Here is a 14,037-nt window from a genome sequence, read left to right as displayed (position 1 = left end):
GAATCACCAAGTCGGAATTGGAAATTGCAGGCCTGCTGTGGGATGCCCAAACATGACGGCACTGAGCACGTGTCCGAGAATCGATTACTGTTCTCCTGTTATATAGGTCAACGCTCAACCACTGACCCACACCGACCCGGGGCTACACAGCTGATACTTTAAATGGAACTTTGTGTTTTGAGATCATTGTAGATGCACCACAGTTGTAAGAAGGAATACAGGTTCTCTTTTTACCTTTCCCTGAAGTAGCAGCCACACGGGGCAACCAATTGATGTTTCTGTCTCGTCTCTCTCTCCTCCCCTCCCTCCCTCGCTCTCTCCCTCCCTCCTTAGTCTCTTTCAATAGAATCCGTAAGAACATGTCCTCGGATGAGGATTAAACACAATAAAAGGGACCATGGCATGAATTCTGCTTCATGGGGAGGTAGAGAGACGGGGACAAGACGTGGGCTCTGGAGCCAGACCGCGTGGGCTGCTTCCCAGCTTCACGTGCTCCTGTGTCACGTCTCTGCTCCTTTACCCCCTTCTGTGAAGGGTGGTGGTTAGTGCCTGCCTCAGGGGAGAGGGAACGATTGCAGTGAGGGACACATTCGAGGCACTGTGGACAGAACGGTGCCTGCAGGGGACCCCAGGTGTTAGCGATGGTCACCCTGACTGATGTCACTAATGACATGAACACTTTTTTTTTTCTCTTAGAATTGAGCACTTTGCCCAAATCTACAGTCAGAAAATTGGCATAAAAAAGGAAGTTCTTTTGAAAACATTGTGGGGAGACTATTACATAAATATGAAGGCCAAGAAGATCATGAAGGTGGATCAGGTAATGGGCGGATGTCCCTTTTGTTTTTTTGTTGTTTTTTTTATTGTTGTTGTTTTTAATTCTCACCCGAGGATATTTTTAAGGAGAGTGGAAGGGAGAGGGAGAGACAGAGAGAAATATCGATGTGAGAGAGATACATCGATGGGTTGCCTCCTGCATGAGCCCTGACCGGGGCCTGGGCCGGGCAGGAGCCTGCAACCAAGGTATGTGCCCTTGACCGGAATCGAACCCGGGACCCTTGGGTCTGCAGGCCGGCGCTCTATCCACTGAGCCACACCGGCCAGGGCTCTTGTATTCTTCCTGACTAGATCTCCGTCCCTCAGCCGCGATTATACAGTCTGTGTAATGTAGCTCCTTTCTTGCTCGATATTATGAAGCACAAAGCCCCACCGTGTGAGCATCTTCCCTGGGCCATGACAGGCCTTGAATCAGCAGCGCATTGAAGAGAGGCCAGTGCAGGGAGCGGGGAAGCGCGGGAGAGCCTGACTGGAGGTTTGAATCTCGGCCCCAGCGCTCACCAGCTGCACCCTGTGCCTCAGTGTTTCCATCTGTGAAATGGAGGCAGCAGTGCTGGCCTCAGAGGGCGGGTGGGATAACGATACGAAACCATCCAGAAAAGCCTGGAGACCGTCCTGTCCCGAGTGCCCTGTCATCAGTGTGTGCTGTGAGCGTGTCATCGTTTACATCAGCGGTTCTCAACCTGTGGGTCGCGACCCCTTTGGCGGTCGAACGACCCTTTCACAGGGGTCGCCTAAGACCATCCTGCATATCAGATATTTACATGACGGTTCATCACAGTAGCAACATGACAGTGATGAAGTAGCCACAAAAATAATGTTATGGTTGGGTCACCACATGAGGAACTGTATTTAACGGGCCAGAAGGTTGAGAACCACTGGTTTACATAATCACTCTCCTCAGATCGGACGTAGTATCTGTTTCTAATTTCCAAATGTTTTTTATAAGTAAGACTCCGGCGGACATCTTTGCATAAATCTTTTGTCTTCTTGATGACTTTTTCTTAACCGAGCACTCACTGGTAACGACTTAATTTCTCACTAACTTGTCACTAGCTCTTCAGAAAGGCGGTCTCGGCTGGTAGTCCGTCTAATTGTGCGTGTGAGAGTACCCGTCTCACGGGGCTCTTGCATTATTATGCATAGTTTGATAAAAGAAATGATAAGTTTTTTTGTTCTTAATTTCCTCTTCCTTGAAGTTGATTCTTTTTCAGGTTAGGAATATCCTTTAGCCCGGCCGGTGTGGCTCCATGGTTGAACGTCAACCTATGAACCAGGGGGTCATGGTTCAATTCCCGGTCAGGGAACATGGCCTGGGTTGCGGGCATTCAGGAGGAAGCCGATCCATGATTCTCTCTCATCATGGATGTTTCTCTCCCTCTCCCTTCCTTTCTGAAATCAGTAAAATATTAAAAATAAAGATAATGTTCTGTAGCATGAAGTTCATGGTGAGGCCTGTACATGCAGAGTCACGTGTTCACTCTCCGCTGGGCACTCAGTGGTGTTTTGATGGGCGCAGTGGGGCCGCCGCAGTGACGTGTCCCCCAAACGGTCTCATCATTGTGAAGCCGATTGTTCCCGCAGGGAGAGAACGGTGGGTTATTGTACCTCCTTCCTCCCCTCTGCGGTTGGGTGAATATCTTCTAGTAGAAATGAGGCGTGTCGATAATAAAACATGTCAAGAATGAGTATTAAGCCCCGGCTGGTGTGGCTCAGTGGATAGCCTGACGGGTCCCAGGTTCAGTTCCGGTCAAGGGCACGTACCCCGGTTGCTGGCTCGATCCCTGGCCCTGGTCCAGGTGCCCGTGGGAGGCAGCGAATTGATGTGGCTCTCACATCCATGTATCTCCCTGTCTTTCTCCTTCCCTTCCACTTTCTCTAAAAAAAAAAGGAACAATATCCTCAGGTGCGGATTAACAAAACAAAAATAAAGGATGAGTGTTTAAAATCCCTATTAAATACACAGAAACCTGAGCGTGTTCATTCTCTTTTACAGGCGAAAGGAAAGAAGCCGTTATTCGTGCAGTTAATCCTGGAGAATATATGGAGTTTGTATGACGCTGTCTTGAAAAAGTAAGACTTACAAACCTGGTGACTTCGGGCAGGTAGAATGTGCCTCAGTTTCCAGTTGGCTGAGTCCTGCTGGGGACGCTGAGAGAGACGGGGCAGTGAGGAGAGAGAGCCCTGACGACGAGTTGGTGACAGGGCTGGGAGGCGATTTCATGGAGCCTGTGCAACCCAAGTCAAGCGTAGCAGGAGGGACAGGAGAGAAATGCTTTGTAGAGGCCGCGGGGAAGGGATGAAAGGATGGAGGGAAACATTGACCTGTATTTTTTATTGATTTGGGAGAGAGAGAGAGAAATGTCAGTTGGTTGTTCCACTTCTTTTTAACATTTTTATTGATTTCAGAGAGGACGGGAGAGGGAGAGAGAGATAGAAACATTCATGATGAGAGAAAACCATGGATCGGCTGCCCCCTGCATGCCCCACACTGGGGATGGAGCCCACAACCCAGGCATGTGCCCTGACTGGGAATCGAACCTGGGACCCTTCAGCCGATGCTCTATCCACTGAGACAAACCGGCCAGGGCTGGACGTTTATTTTTTAAAAACCCAGTTTGGAATAAAATAGTCATCGTAGGAGAAAGGTGCCTGCTAGCTAGACATTAATATTGGGAACCTTGGGTACACACATGGTTGGGACAAGTGCAAAAGAAAGCTTCCTCGGCGAGTTTATGTCTCGGTTATTCCCGAGATGGGTCCCTGCCCTCTGAGCAAGCGTTTGTGACCCCGCTTCCCCCGCCGGCATAGTTGGCTTAAGGAGGCTGTGGTCTGGCGCGGCAGGACAAATCTATAATAATTAAAGCGTAATATGCTAATTAGACCGGACAGCCAGACGACCTTCGGGACGAAGCCAGGGCTGCGAGGGCCGAGCCCCTTGCACGGATTTCGTGCACCGGGCCTCTGGTTTTAGAGAAAGGTTCCTTTAGGAGGGGACGGGTGGAGACGGGGCCTCCTGAGCTGTGGCGGGAGCCCCTGCAGTCCTTTTCCGTTGTTGGTAGAAACGTCATGCATGAGGAATAAACGATGTCGGATAACAGTGAGGTCCCTGTCCTCGCCGCTCCTTCACGCTGTGTGACCTTCCACCCCGCTCTGTGCTTGCTGCAGGGACAAAGAAAAGATCGATAAAATCGTCACCTCCTTGGGGTTGAAGATCGGGGCCCGGGAGGCGCGGCACTCGGACCCGAAGGTCCAGGTCAGCGCCATCTGCAGCCAGTGGCTGCCCGTCTCCCAGGCTGTGCTCGGTATCCTTTCTGTTCGTGGTTTTTAATGGGATCATCGTTTTGACAAAATGGGGGCGGGGGGGGGGGGCGGTTACTGGCCACCAAGAAATCCTCTGGAAATAATGCATTCCGATCCAACTCAGCTTGCTATGTTCATTTCTTAGTGTTCTATGAAACTATTTAACAATTATTATACTGTCCTGGCCGGTGTGGCTCAGTGGATAGAGCATTGGCCTGCGGACTGAAGGGTCCCGGGTTCAATTCCGGTCAAGGGCATGTTCCTTGGTTGCGGGCACATCCCCAGTGGGGAGTGTGCAGGAGGCAGCTGGTCGATGTTTCTCGCTCATTGATGTTTCTAACTCTCTATCCCTCTCCCTTCCTCTCTGTAAAAAAATCAATAAAATATATATATTTTTAAAAATTCTTATACTAATACTAGTTAGTATTTATCCTAATACCAGTCTAAATGTATGTTCTTCTAAGAAGATATTCCTTTTTATTTTTGTTTATTAATCTGTAAAAACAGGAACTTTTACTAAAATTTACATAAGTAAATAATTGAGAAGTTTTAGGTCACTGTTTTACTTAGTACCATATTTCCTTTAGTGTGTTGATATTCCTCATTATGTTTTTAATTCCAAAAAGACTTAATTATGAAGTGGCATACATTAACTGAAATAATTTTATTTATTTATTTATTTTTTAATTTACAGTTCAGTAGTGTTAAGTATATTCATTTATTTTTTAATATATTTTCATTGATTTCAGAGAGGAAGGGAGAAGAAGAGGGAGATAGAAACATCTATGATGAGGGAATCATTGATTGACTGCCTCCTGCACGCCCCCTACTGGGGATCAAGCCCACAACCCGGGCATGTGCCCTTGGCTGGAATTGAACCCGGGACCCTTCAGTATGCAAGCCAACACTCTATCCACTGAGCCAAACCAGCCAGGGCACTGAAGTAATTTTAAAGATGAATTTAATCTCTTTCTTTTTATTTTTGGTGATCCTCATCCGAGGATATTTTTCCATCGATTTTTAGGGAAAGTGTAAGAGAGAGAGAGAGACAGAGAGAAACATCGATGTGAGAAAAACACATGGATGGGTTGCCTCCTGCACGTGCCCCCACCAGGGCCCGGGCCAGGGAGGAGCCTGCCACCAAGGTACGTGCCCTTGACTGGAATCGAACCCCGGACCCTTCGGTCTGCAGGCCACCATTCTAGCTGGCCTGGGCTCATACGTTGTTGCCTCAGGATTTGGTGCACATTGTGATCTGGTCCCTGGAGAGTGCACGCATCAGTGTTGGAGTCCTTAACAACAGACCTCAGCCATGGTGTGTCAGAGGCTCCCCAGCCCCCTCGACATCACGCCCGAGCGGGTGGAGAAGCTGATGTGCTCGGGCTCACAGGCGTTCGACTCGCTTCCACCGGAAACCCAGGCGCTGAAGGCAGGTGAGGGACAGAGGAACGTGCATGCAGCCTCATCTTTAAAAAATACACTTTTTTTTATTTCAGAGAGTGAGAGGGAGAGAGAGAGAAACAGCCATGATGAAAGGGAATCATGGATCGGCCGCCTCCTGCAGGCCCCACACTGGGGATGGAGCCCGCAACCCGGGCCGGTGCCCTGAGCGGGAATCGAACCCTGACCTCCTGGTTCCTAGGTCGACGCTCAAACACTGAGCCACACTGATCGGGCATCCGAACTTTTCAAGGCTTCCCCAGGCAAGACTTGTGGACCATGTTCCATTCTGACTTCCGGAATGTTATTTCTCGTTTGAATTTGACCGGTGGGCTAACTTATGGGTAAAATATTTTGATGTGGGGCGATTTTTTTAAAAAATCACTAACCAATTTTATCCCTCCAGTGTCGGCTAAGAAAAATGTCAACATGTGCTTTGAATTGTGAACAATTTATAGGTGTGGGCCCTGGCAGGCGGCTCCTCGTAGGAGCGTCGTCCCATACAACCAAAGGTTGCAGGTTTATTCCCAGTCACTAGGCCAGGGGTGGGCAAACTTTCTGACTCGAGGGCCACAATGGGTTCTTAAACTGGACCGGAGGGCCGGAACAAAAGCATGGATGGAGTGTTTGTGTGAACTAATATAAATTCAAGGTAAACATCATTACATAAAAGGGTACGGTCTTTTTTTTGTTTTGTTTTATTCATTTCAAACGGGCCGGATCCGGCCCGCGGGCCATAGTTTGCCCACGGCTGCACTAGGCTGTAGGTTCAAGCCCTGGTTGGGTGCGTACAGGAGGCAACTGGTCGATGTTTCTCTCTCGCACTGATGTTTCTCCTCTCTCTCTCTCTCCCTCTCCTTCCCTCCCCTCCTCTCTTTCTGTCCCTCCCTCCCCTCTCCCCACCATCCTTACTCTAAACATATCCTCAGATGAGGATTAAAAATTGAAATGTATAAAAGGTTTTGTAGATTCAGGGAAAACTGACATCCTTATAATAATGGACCTTAGTTTATGTCTAAGGTTTTTTTCATTGCTGTCATTATAATATTCTATTTTTTATTGATTAAGGTAGCCCTGCGCACGAATCCGTGCGCTTGTAGCTCGCTGCCCCGCCCTCCTGTAGCTCTGCCACTTGTAGATCGGTCATGACGTTACAGAGTACCAGCTAATTTGCATATTCCTCTATTACTATATTAGATTTTTGCCTATGTTCTAACTTGTTATTGTGGGGATTGGAAAAGCTATTGATTTTTATTTTATTTACTTATTTATTTATTTTTAAATATATTTTATTGATTTTTTTACAGAGAGGAAGGGAGAGGGATAGAGAGTTAGAAACATCAATGAGAGAGAAACATCAATCAGCTGCCTCCTGCACACCCCCCATTGAGGATGTGCCCGCAACCAAGGTACATGCCCTTGACCGGAATCGAACCTGGGACCCTTGAGTCCGCAGGCCGATGCTCTATCCACTGAGCCACACCGGTCCGGGCTATTTTTTATTGATGAAGGTATTACATATGTGTCCTTATCCCCCAGTGCCCCCTGCCCCCGCTCATGCCCTCACCCCCCGGTGTCTGTGTCCATTGGTTAGGCTTATATGATTTTTATGTGTTTTATCCACAAGCTCCCAGCTGGCTGCTGGCCTCTGCTCACATCCCTCGATCCTCTTGCTTCTCCACTGGGTCCAGGGAATATTTATTGGGGCTTGTGGCGGGCAGTGAGCCCGCTCACTGGCTTCAGTTCCATATCGGAGTCCCCCAGCCCTCCTCCTGCCCTGTTAATGCTGCTTTTCTTTCCTTGTTTCTGCCAATTCTGCTTGTTCTTTTTCCTCTTTTCCGGCAGTTTTACAGCTTTCCAAATGGACTTTTTATGGTAGTTGTAAAAGGTTACAGGCTGCGTACATATTTAGATGATGCCATGGTGAAAACATCTTAATTGTTCTCCAGAAAAACCTGGATCTTTCATAAAGGGAAAAAATAATACTGACAGGCTTGCTTTCTGCTCGCTCAGCTTTTATGAAATGCGGGAGTGACGAGACCGCGCCGGTCATCATCTTTGTGTCCAAAATGTTTGCTGTCGATGCTAAGGCTTTGCCTCAGAATAGGCCCAGGTAAGGACGGGGTGGGGGTGGGGGACGGTGTAAGCGCGCTCGGTGGCAGGATGGTCCCCGTGAGTGTGCGAGCTCAGTGGGCACGTGGGGCCTGCGGGTCAGCTCATGCGCTCGGTGCCTGGGGCCCGCGCCCTCCGAGGAAGCCTGAGGGGCCTGCTCTCCCGGTGCCGCCGCCGGGGAGGGAACTCGGGGAGCCTTCTGCCCCGAAGGGCCCGGGGCCCGTTGTCGACCGGTCCCGGCACATGAGTGCTGCTGTTTCCCGCTCGTGCCGCCCGGAGCTAACGTGCGTGACATCCCGCAGGCCTCTCACTCAGGAAGAAATTGTGCAGAGGCGTGAGCAGGCGAGACAGAGGCACGCGGAGAGGCTCGCGGCAGCTCAGGGCCCGGCGCCCGCGGGGCCCACCGCCGACGGGAGCACCCCGGAAACGAGTCCGGAGGGAGAGGAGCCGAAAGGTATAGCCTTCCCAGTGGGCTTTGGTGCCACATATATATATTTTTTAACGTCAAATGTCTATACTTGTTTCTTCAATATATTTTTACTAGAGGCCGAATGCACGAAATGTGTGCACAGGCAGGGTCCCTAGGCCTGGCCGGTGCTCAGGGCGGATCTGTGGGGCGACCGGTGGGATGATTGGGGGGCCCTGCTGGCACCCACCTTGGCTGGCCTGTGGGCTGGGGGCAGCCCCTGCATTGAGTGTCTGCCCCCTGGTGATCAGTGTGCATCATAGCGATGGGTCATTCCGCCGTTTGGCCAATTTACATATTAGGCTTTTATTATATAGGATAGGATTGATTTCAGAGAGGAAGGGAGAGGGGGAGAGAGACATTCATGATGAGAGAGAGTCATTGATTAGCTGCCTCCTGCATGCCCCCCACTGGGGATGGAGCCCACAACTCCGGCCTGTGCCCTGACCGGGAATCAACCCTGACCTCCTGGTTCATAAGTCAACGCTCTATCCACTAAGCCAAACCGGTTAGGGCTATTCTTTTATTCTTGCTGTTTCTGTCCTGGAACTGGGCCAGATACCCATGGTATTCACTGTCCCTCTGTGTCCCCCGCCCTGGGGAGGGCATGCTTGGCGCTCACGACCCCTTTGTTCCTGGCAGGGGGTGAGCCGCAGGTGGGGAGTGTGACCCCTAGGCCCGCGCCGCAGGAAGAAAGCAGCCAGGAGACCAACCAGGAGACGTTCGTGGCGTTTGCGCGCGTGTTCAGCGGCGTGGCCCGCAGAGGGAAGAAAATCTTTGTCTTGGGGCCCAAGTACAGTCCCGTGGAGTTTCTGCAGCGGGTGAGGCCGGAAGCCAAACTCAAGTATTCGTTTCAAGGTTCTGACGTCTTTTAAGTTGGCGAGACCGGCGGTCACCTTATTGGTAGATTTCTCGCGTCTAGAAAGGCACATGGAGGTGAATTCTGTGTCTCCTCTCGCGTGGCCTGGGTGACATTCGGTAGACCTGTCTCGCTCGGCAGCATTTAGGGAACGGAACTGGCATATGAGCCCAGTGTTCTGGCCTTAAAGGTTGTGAGGCCTTTCTCTCCGAGGCCAGAAGAAGGAACGGGGAGGACACAGGGCATGCTCGCGCCAGGGCGAATCTTCGGGAAACGGAGATGCAGAGTCTGGGCGACACGGACGGGCGTGGGCACGCGCAGGGGGCAGCAGCAGGCGCCTGGCGGGCAGTCCCAGGCGCCGCTCAGGGGGGTCCGAGCCGGTGAGCAGTGGCTTCCAGATGTGCCCGAGCCAAAGGCAAAGGCCACCACCAGCTGGAGCCGAGGCGGGACAGGCTCGGGTGCGGGAGGCTGAGGGTGCCAGCACCCCGGGAGCCAGTTGGGTCAGCGGGAATCAGGGAGGCAGAACCTACTTGTCAGGGTCCATGGGAAGCCCTGCTGAGGCTCTGGGTGGCGTCGCTTTAAATCAGTGCCTATTCGGGTTATTTAATTTAATTAATTAATTAATTTTTAAATATTTGTATTGATTTCAGAGAGGAAGGGAGAGGGGGAGAGGGAGAGAAGCATCAACGATGAGAGAGAATCATGGCCCGGCTGCCTCCTGCACACCCCCTACTAGGGATCTAGCCCGCAACCCCGGGCATATGCCCTTGGCTAGCATCAAACCTGGGACCCTTCAGTCTGAAGGCCGACGCCCTGTCCACTGAGCCACTCCAGCTAGGGCCAGGGTTTGACTATTTTTTTTTTAAATATATTTTTATTGATTTCAGAGAGGAAGGGAGAGGGAGAAACATCATGATGAGAGAATCATTGATAGGCTGCCTCCTGTACGTCCCCTGGGGACCGAGCCCACAACCCGGGCATGTGCCCTTGACTGGAATTGAACCTGGGACCCTTCGGTCCATAGGCTGATGCTCTATCCACTGAGCCACACCAGCCAGGGCTATTTTTAAATCCACGAGGCACATTTCAAATTTGCATGCTTCACACTTACATGAAACGTGCCCGCCCCACGTCTCATTTATGAATGAAAATCACTCTGTACGTATGAACCGATGTTTCCATTTCCTGCTCCCTCACTCACCGGCGCCCATCCTCCCTCCCCCAGGTGCCATCGGGCTTCTCCGCTCCCCTGGACGAGCTGCCCGCCGTCCCCCACATGGCGTGCTGCACGCTGGAGCACCTGTACCTCCTGATGGGGAGGGAGCTGCAGGACCTGGAGGAGGTGCCGCCAGGAAACGTGCTCGGTAGGTGCTGCTGGGCGTCCGCGTCTCCCGAGCGGCCCCCTGACACCCACTCACTCGGCCGAGTCTTTGAAGGAGAGATCGGCTCTTCTTCCTGCTGTCTTAGACTCTGCGTAGTGCATCCGAGTCATTAGCGTGTCGGTCAGTACCTTGGTGTGACTTATGGCCGTTCTTTTTGTTGTTGTTAATCCTCCCCCGAGGATATTTTCCCATTGATTTTTAGAGAGAGCGGAAGAGAGAGAGAGACAGAGAGAAACGTCGATGTGAGAGAGACACATCGATGGGTTGCCTCCTGCACGAGCCCCGACCAGGGCCCAGGGAGGAGCCTGCCACCGAGGTACATGTCCTTGACCGGAATCGAACCCGGGACCCTTGAGTCCACAGGCCGACGCTCTATCCACTGAGCCACACCGGCCAGGGCTGTGGTAGTTCTTTCAAAAAAAAAAAAAGTAAGTGCTGCTCACGTCGTCTGCGAACGCTCCGAGCTGGGGCTCTTCCGTCTGCGAGCAGCAGAGTTCCTGCTCACGGCCTTCTCGTTCTGAGTTCCGGGGAACTGTTCGGGCCGAGTGTCTTGGAGACGGATCTGCTGCCGTCATTGGGGAGTTCCCTTCCTGGTGTTCGTCCGGACGACCAGGACGTTTTTAATTTGGCTCCTCGGTTTGGCGGGTGACCGGTCGGAGTGGCTCCGTCAGCATATCTGGAGCTCCTTACCCACCTCACAGCCAGAAGCGCCTTTTCAGGCCCGTTTCACTGCGTCGTCGTAAATAGCCGGGCACTCGGAGCAGGAGCAGCGGTCTCCTCCGCCCCGTGTTTCCTAAGAGCATCGAGTCACAGCCGGGAGTGAGTTTAAGACGGGGCGGGGGGGACGGGGAGAAGGCCAGGGTTCCGGCTTGTTAGTGCGCGGAAGGCGATCGCCCGAGAGAGAGGCGGCCGCAGTGGGGGTAAGGGACGTGGGACTCCAGCCCGCAGGGCGCTCGGCTGCGGTGACCGAGACCAGGTTTGTCAGCACGGCTTCTCGTGTGTGGTTTTTCTGTTGATCCTCCATCACCTGAGGCTGTTTTCCCATTGATTTTTAGAGAGAGTGGAGGAGAGAGGGAGACAGAGAGAAACATCGATGTGAGAGAGACCCATCGATGGGTTGCCTCCTGCATGTACCCTGACCAGGGCCTGGGCCAGGGAGGAGCCTGCCACCAAAGTCCGTGCCCTTGACCGGAATCGAACCCGGGACCCTTCAGTCCGCAGGCCGACGCTCTGTCCACTGAGCCAAGCTGGCCAGGGCTGTGTGTTGTTGTTTTTTTAACCTAAGACAGGTTTGTCTTTTGGATGAAAAGCGTAAGCTGGGTGGCTGATGTGGTTGAAATAGTCTGCATGGTCCCTTTATCTGCTGCTGCCTGAGGACCCCCGAAGCCCAGTGGCTTCACTGAGACAGCGTTTATTTCCTCAGGACCTGCAGGCCACGTGGTTTGGTTGGACAGCTCCTCCTCTGTTCCACGTGGCGTCACTGGAGGTGCTGAGAGCCTGGGCACGCCAGTTACTCGAAGGCTCTTCACCCCCGTGTCGGGGTGACACTGGTTGTCTGGGGGGCCATCGGATGGGAGTGGGACTGGGGCTGGACCTGTGGCTGTGACTTGTTTGTAATGAATATATGTTTATATATATTTTATTGATCTCAGAGAGGAAGGGAGCGGGAGAGACAGATGGAAACATCCATGATGAGAGAGAATCACTGATCGGCTGCCTCCCGCACGCCCCCCACTGGGGATGGAGTTCGCCACCTGGGGACGTGCCCTGAGCAGGAGTCGAACCCTGACCTCCTGGTTCATAGGTCGACACCCAGCCACTGGGCCCCGCCGGCCGGGCCCATGTGGCTTTTCCATGTGGCTGCTTGGCCTCCTCACCAGGTGCTGGCTGGTGAGCGTCCCAGTAGGAGAGGAAGGAGGTGTCATGATGGCGCCTCCTGACCCTCGGCCCCACTCCTGCCCCGTCCCTTCCTCAGACAGAAGTGAGTCGCTGACTGGCCCGGATCCAAAGGCGGGAACTTACTCCACCTCTTACTGGGACCCGCGTCAGAGAATTTGTGGACGTGTTTTAAAGGGCCACACCACTAATCCGCGATGACCTCTCGTTTTCTCTGACACGTTAACGGGCCCATGATAGGGCACAGATTACACATTACAACACGGAGCCATGTTTGTAGCCTCAGGGCCAGCCTGGAAATGTTATTTCATTTTTTTAGCCTTATTCGCGCAGGGAGAACGTTGTCACTCCTTTTTCTTAGGAAAATAGGGGAAAGCGATGTGACTGGTGCCATATGCTTCCCATCAGACAGAGTCGGGGTTATCAGATGCAGATGACATGCTGCTGGAGGCGGAAGTGAGCGCATCGCGTGGCATTCCGCGGCAGGTCTCGTTGGCGCTTGGAACACGCAGACGTCACTTTTGAACAAGGCTGTTACTCGCTTGGAGGATTGACGCTGACCCGTCGGCGTGGGGCGGATTTCTGCGGCCTGCGAATAGTTCATTGAGAGTTTAGAATTCTGTAATTCCAACCTGATGTTTGGAAAAGTTGGTGTAGATGAGCCTGGCCAGACCTCCATGCCCGGCACACAATGGCCCCTTGTTCAGTCTCCTCCCGAGAAAGTAAATGTTTGCCGCAGGCCCGGTTCACACGCGAGGGGAAATTGAATTAGGGTTCCAAGTCTGCAGCCCTTTCTTCCTCGCGTCCAGATCTCTTCCATATGGTGAAATCTTTACAATTTCAGGGGCGCGCTTTAAGAGGAAATCTGATATTCCCCTTTTTACAGCGTGAGGGAAGCTGTGAGTGCCGCCCAGCCTTTTTCTGAACTGGTTTCAGTTCTGCCAGGGGAGGTCGCTGGGCTGACGGGAAGTCGGTGTGGTTTCAGTGAGCGTGTGTGTGTCTCCTTGTCAGGTGGGGAACTGAGGAGTCAGAAGCCTTTGAAGGGTTTTACTGGCAGATTTTTAAAAAATATAATATAGCCGTAACCGGTTTGGCTCAGTGGATAGAGCGTCGGCCTGCGGACTCAAGGGTCCCAGGTTCGATTCCGGTCAGGGGCATGTACCTTGGTTGCGGGCACATCCCCAGTGGGGGGTGTGCAGGAGTCAGCTGATCGATGTTTCTCTCTCATCGATGTTTCTGGCTCTCTGTCCCTCTCCTTACTCTCTGTAAAAAATCAATAAAATATATTTTTTAAAAATAATATATTTTTATTGATTTCAGAGAGGAAGGGTGGGAGAGAGAGAGAGAGAGAGAGAGAGAGAGAAACACATCAATGATGAGAGAGAGAATCATGGATCGGCTGCCTCCTGCATGCCCCCTACTGGGGATCAAGCCTGCAATCCGGGCACGTGCCCTGACCGGGAATCAAACCCGGGACCACTGAGCTACAACGGCCGGGCCAGCCTCTCTTCTATTAACTTCTGGGGAGACCAGCTGCTCTCTTGGTGGCACACGTGAATCCCAGCGTGCCTGGGGACCGCTACTCTAGTCCATTTCCCAGAGCTTTGGGCATTTGGTGAGCCTTTTCCTCTGTTGACATAGTCTTACCCTAATTGTCACCTTTCTTCGGACATTTCACTTGACATTGGAAGGTGGGGGGCGTAGGAGAGGGAGGTGGGCGTATCGATCCATGTGGGATAACC

The 14,037-nt window shown here is 52.2% G+C and overlaps 1 protein-coding gene across 3 annotated transcripts; it reads left to right on the top strand.

Moving 5' to 3' along the window:
• The first annotated feature begins 694 nt into the window (after positions 1–694).
• On the top strand, positions 695–13,362 carry LOC102439320 (elongation factor-like GTPase 1). Of its 3 annotated transcripts, none has more exons than XM_014450480.2 (9): positions 695–820; positions 2,834–2,910; positions 4,006–4,142; positions 5,451–5,573; positions 7,594–7,693; positions 7,995–8,146; positions 8,801–8,979; positions 10,243–10,381; positions 12,704–13,362. In XM_014450480.2, the coding sequence occupies exons 1-9, from the start codon at positions 788–790 to the stop codon at positions 12,730–12,732; spliced, it is 969 nt and encodes a 322-aa protein (XP_014305966.1). In that variant the 5' UTR covers positions 695–787; the 3' UTR covers positions 12,733–13,362. The 3 variants fall into 3 exon arrangements, with proteins under 3 accessions (XP_014305966.1, XP_014305967.1, XP_014305965.1); XM_014450481.2 differs by having other exon boundaries at positions 12,657–12,752; XM_014450479.2 differs by lacking the exon at positions 12,704–13,362 and adding an exon at positions 11,823–11,959.
• Positions 13,363–14,037: the final 675 nt, after the last annotated feature.

The sequence above is a fragment of the Myotis lucifugus genome, unplaced genomic scaffold, assembly GCF_000147115.1.
Source record: "Myotis lucifugus unplaced genomic scaffold, Myoluc2.0 scaffold_2403, whole genome shotgun sequence".
Taxonomy (NCBI): domain Eukaryota; kingdom Metazoa; phylum Chordata; class Mammalia; order Chiroptera; family Vespertilionidae; genus Myotis; species Myotis lucifugus.
This window is presented reverse-complemented; position numbering and strand designations above follow the sequence as displayed.

Bases quoted from the DNA above. Each gene is read 5' to 3' on its own strand.
- LOC102439320 (XM_014450479.2), top strand. From the start codon at position 788: ATGAAGGCCAAGAAGATCATGAAGGTGGATCAG. The intron at 4,143-5,450 runs GTATCCTTTCTG...AACAGACCTCAG, and splicing joins CGTCTCCCAGGCTGTGCTCG to CCATGGTGTGTCAGAGGCTC. The intron at 8,147-8,800 runs GTATAGCCTTCC...TGTTCCTGGCAG, and splicing joins GGAGGGAGAGGAGCCGAAAG to GGGGTGAGCCGCAGGTGGGG.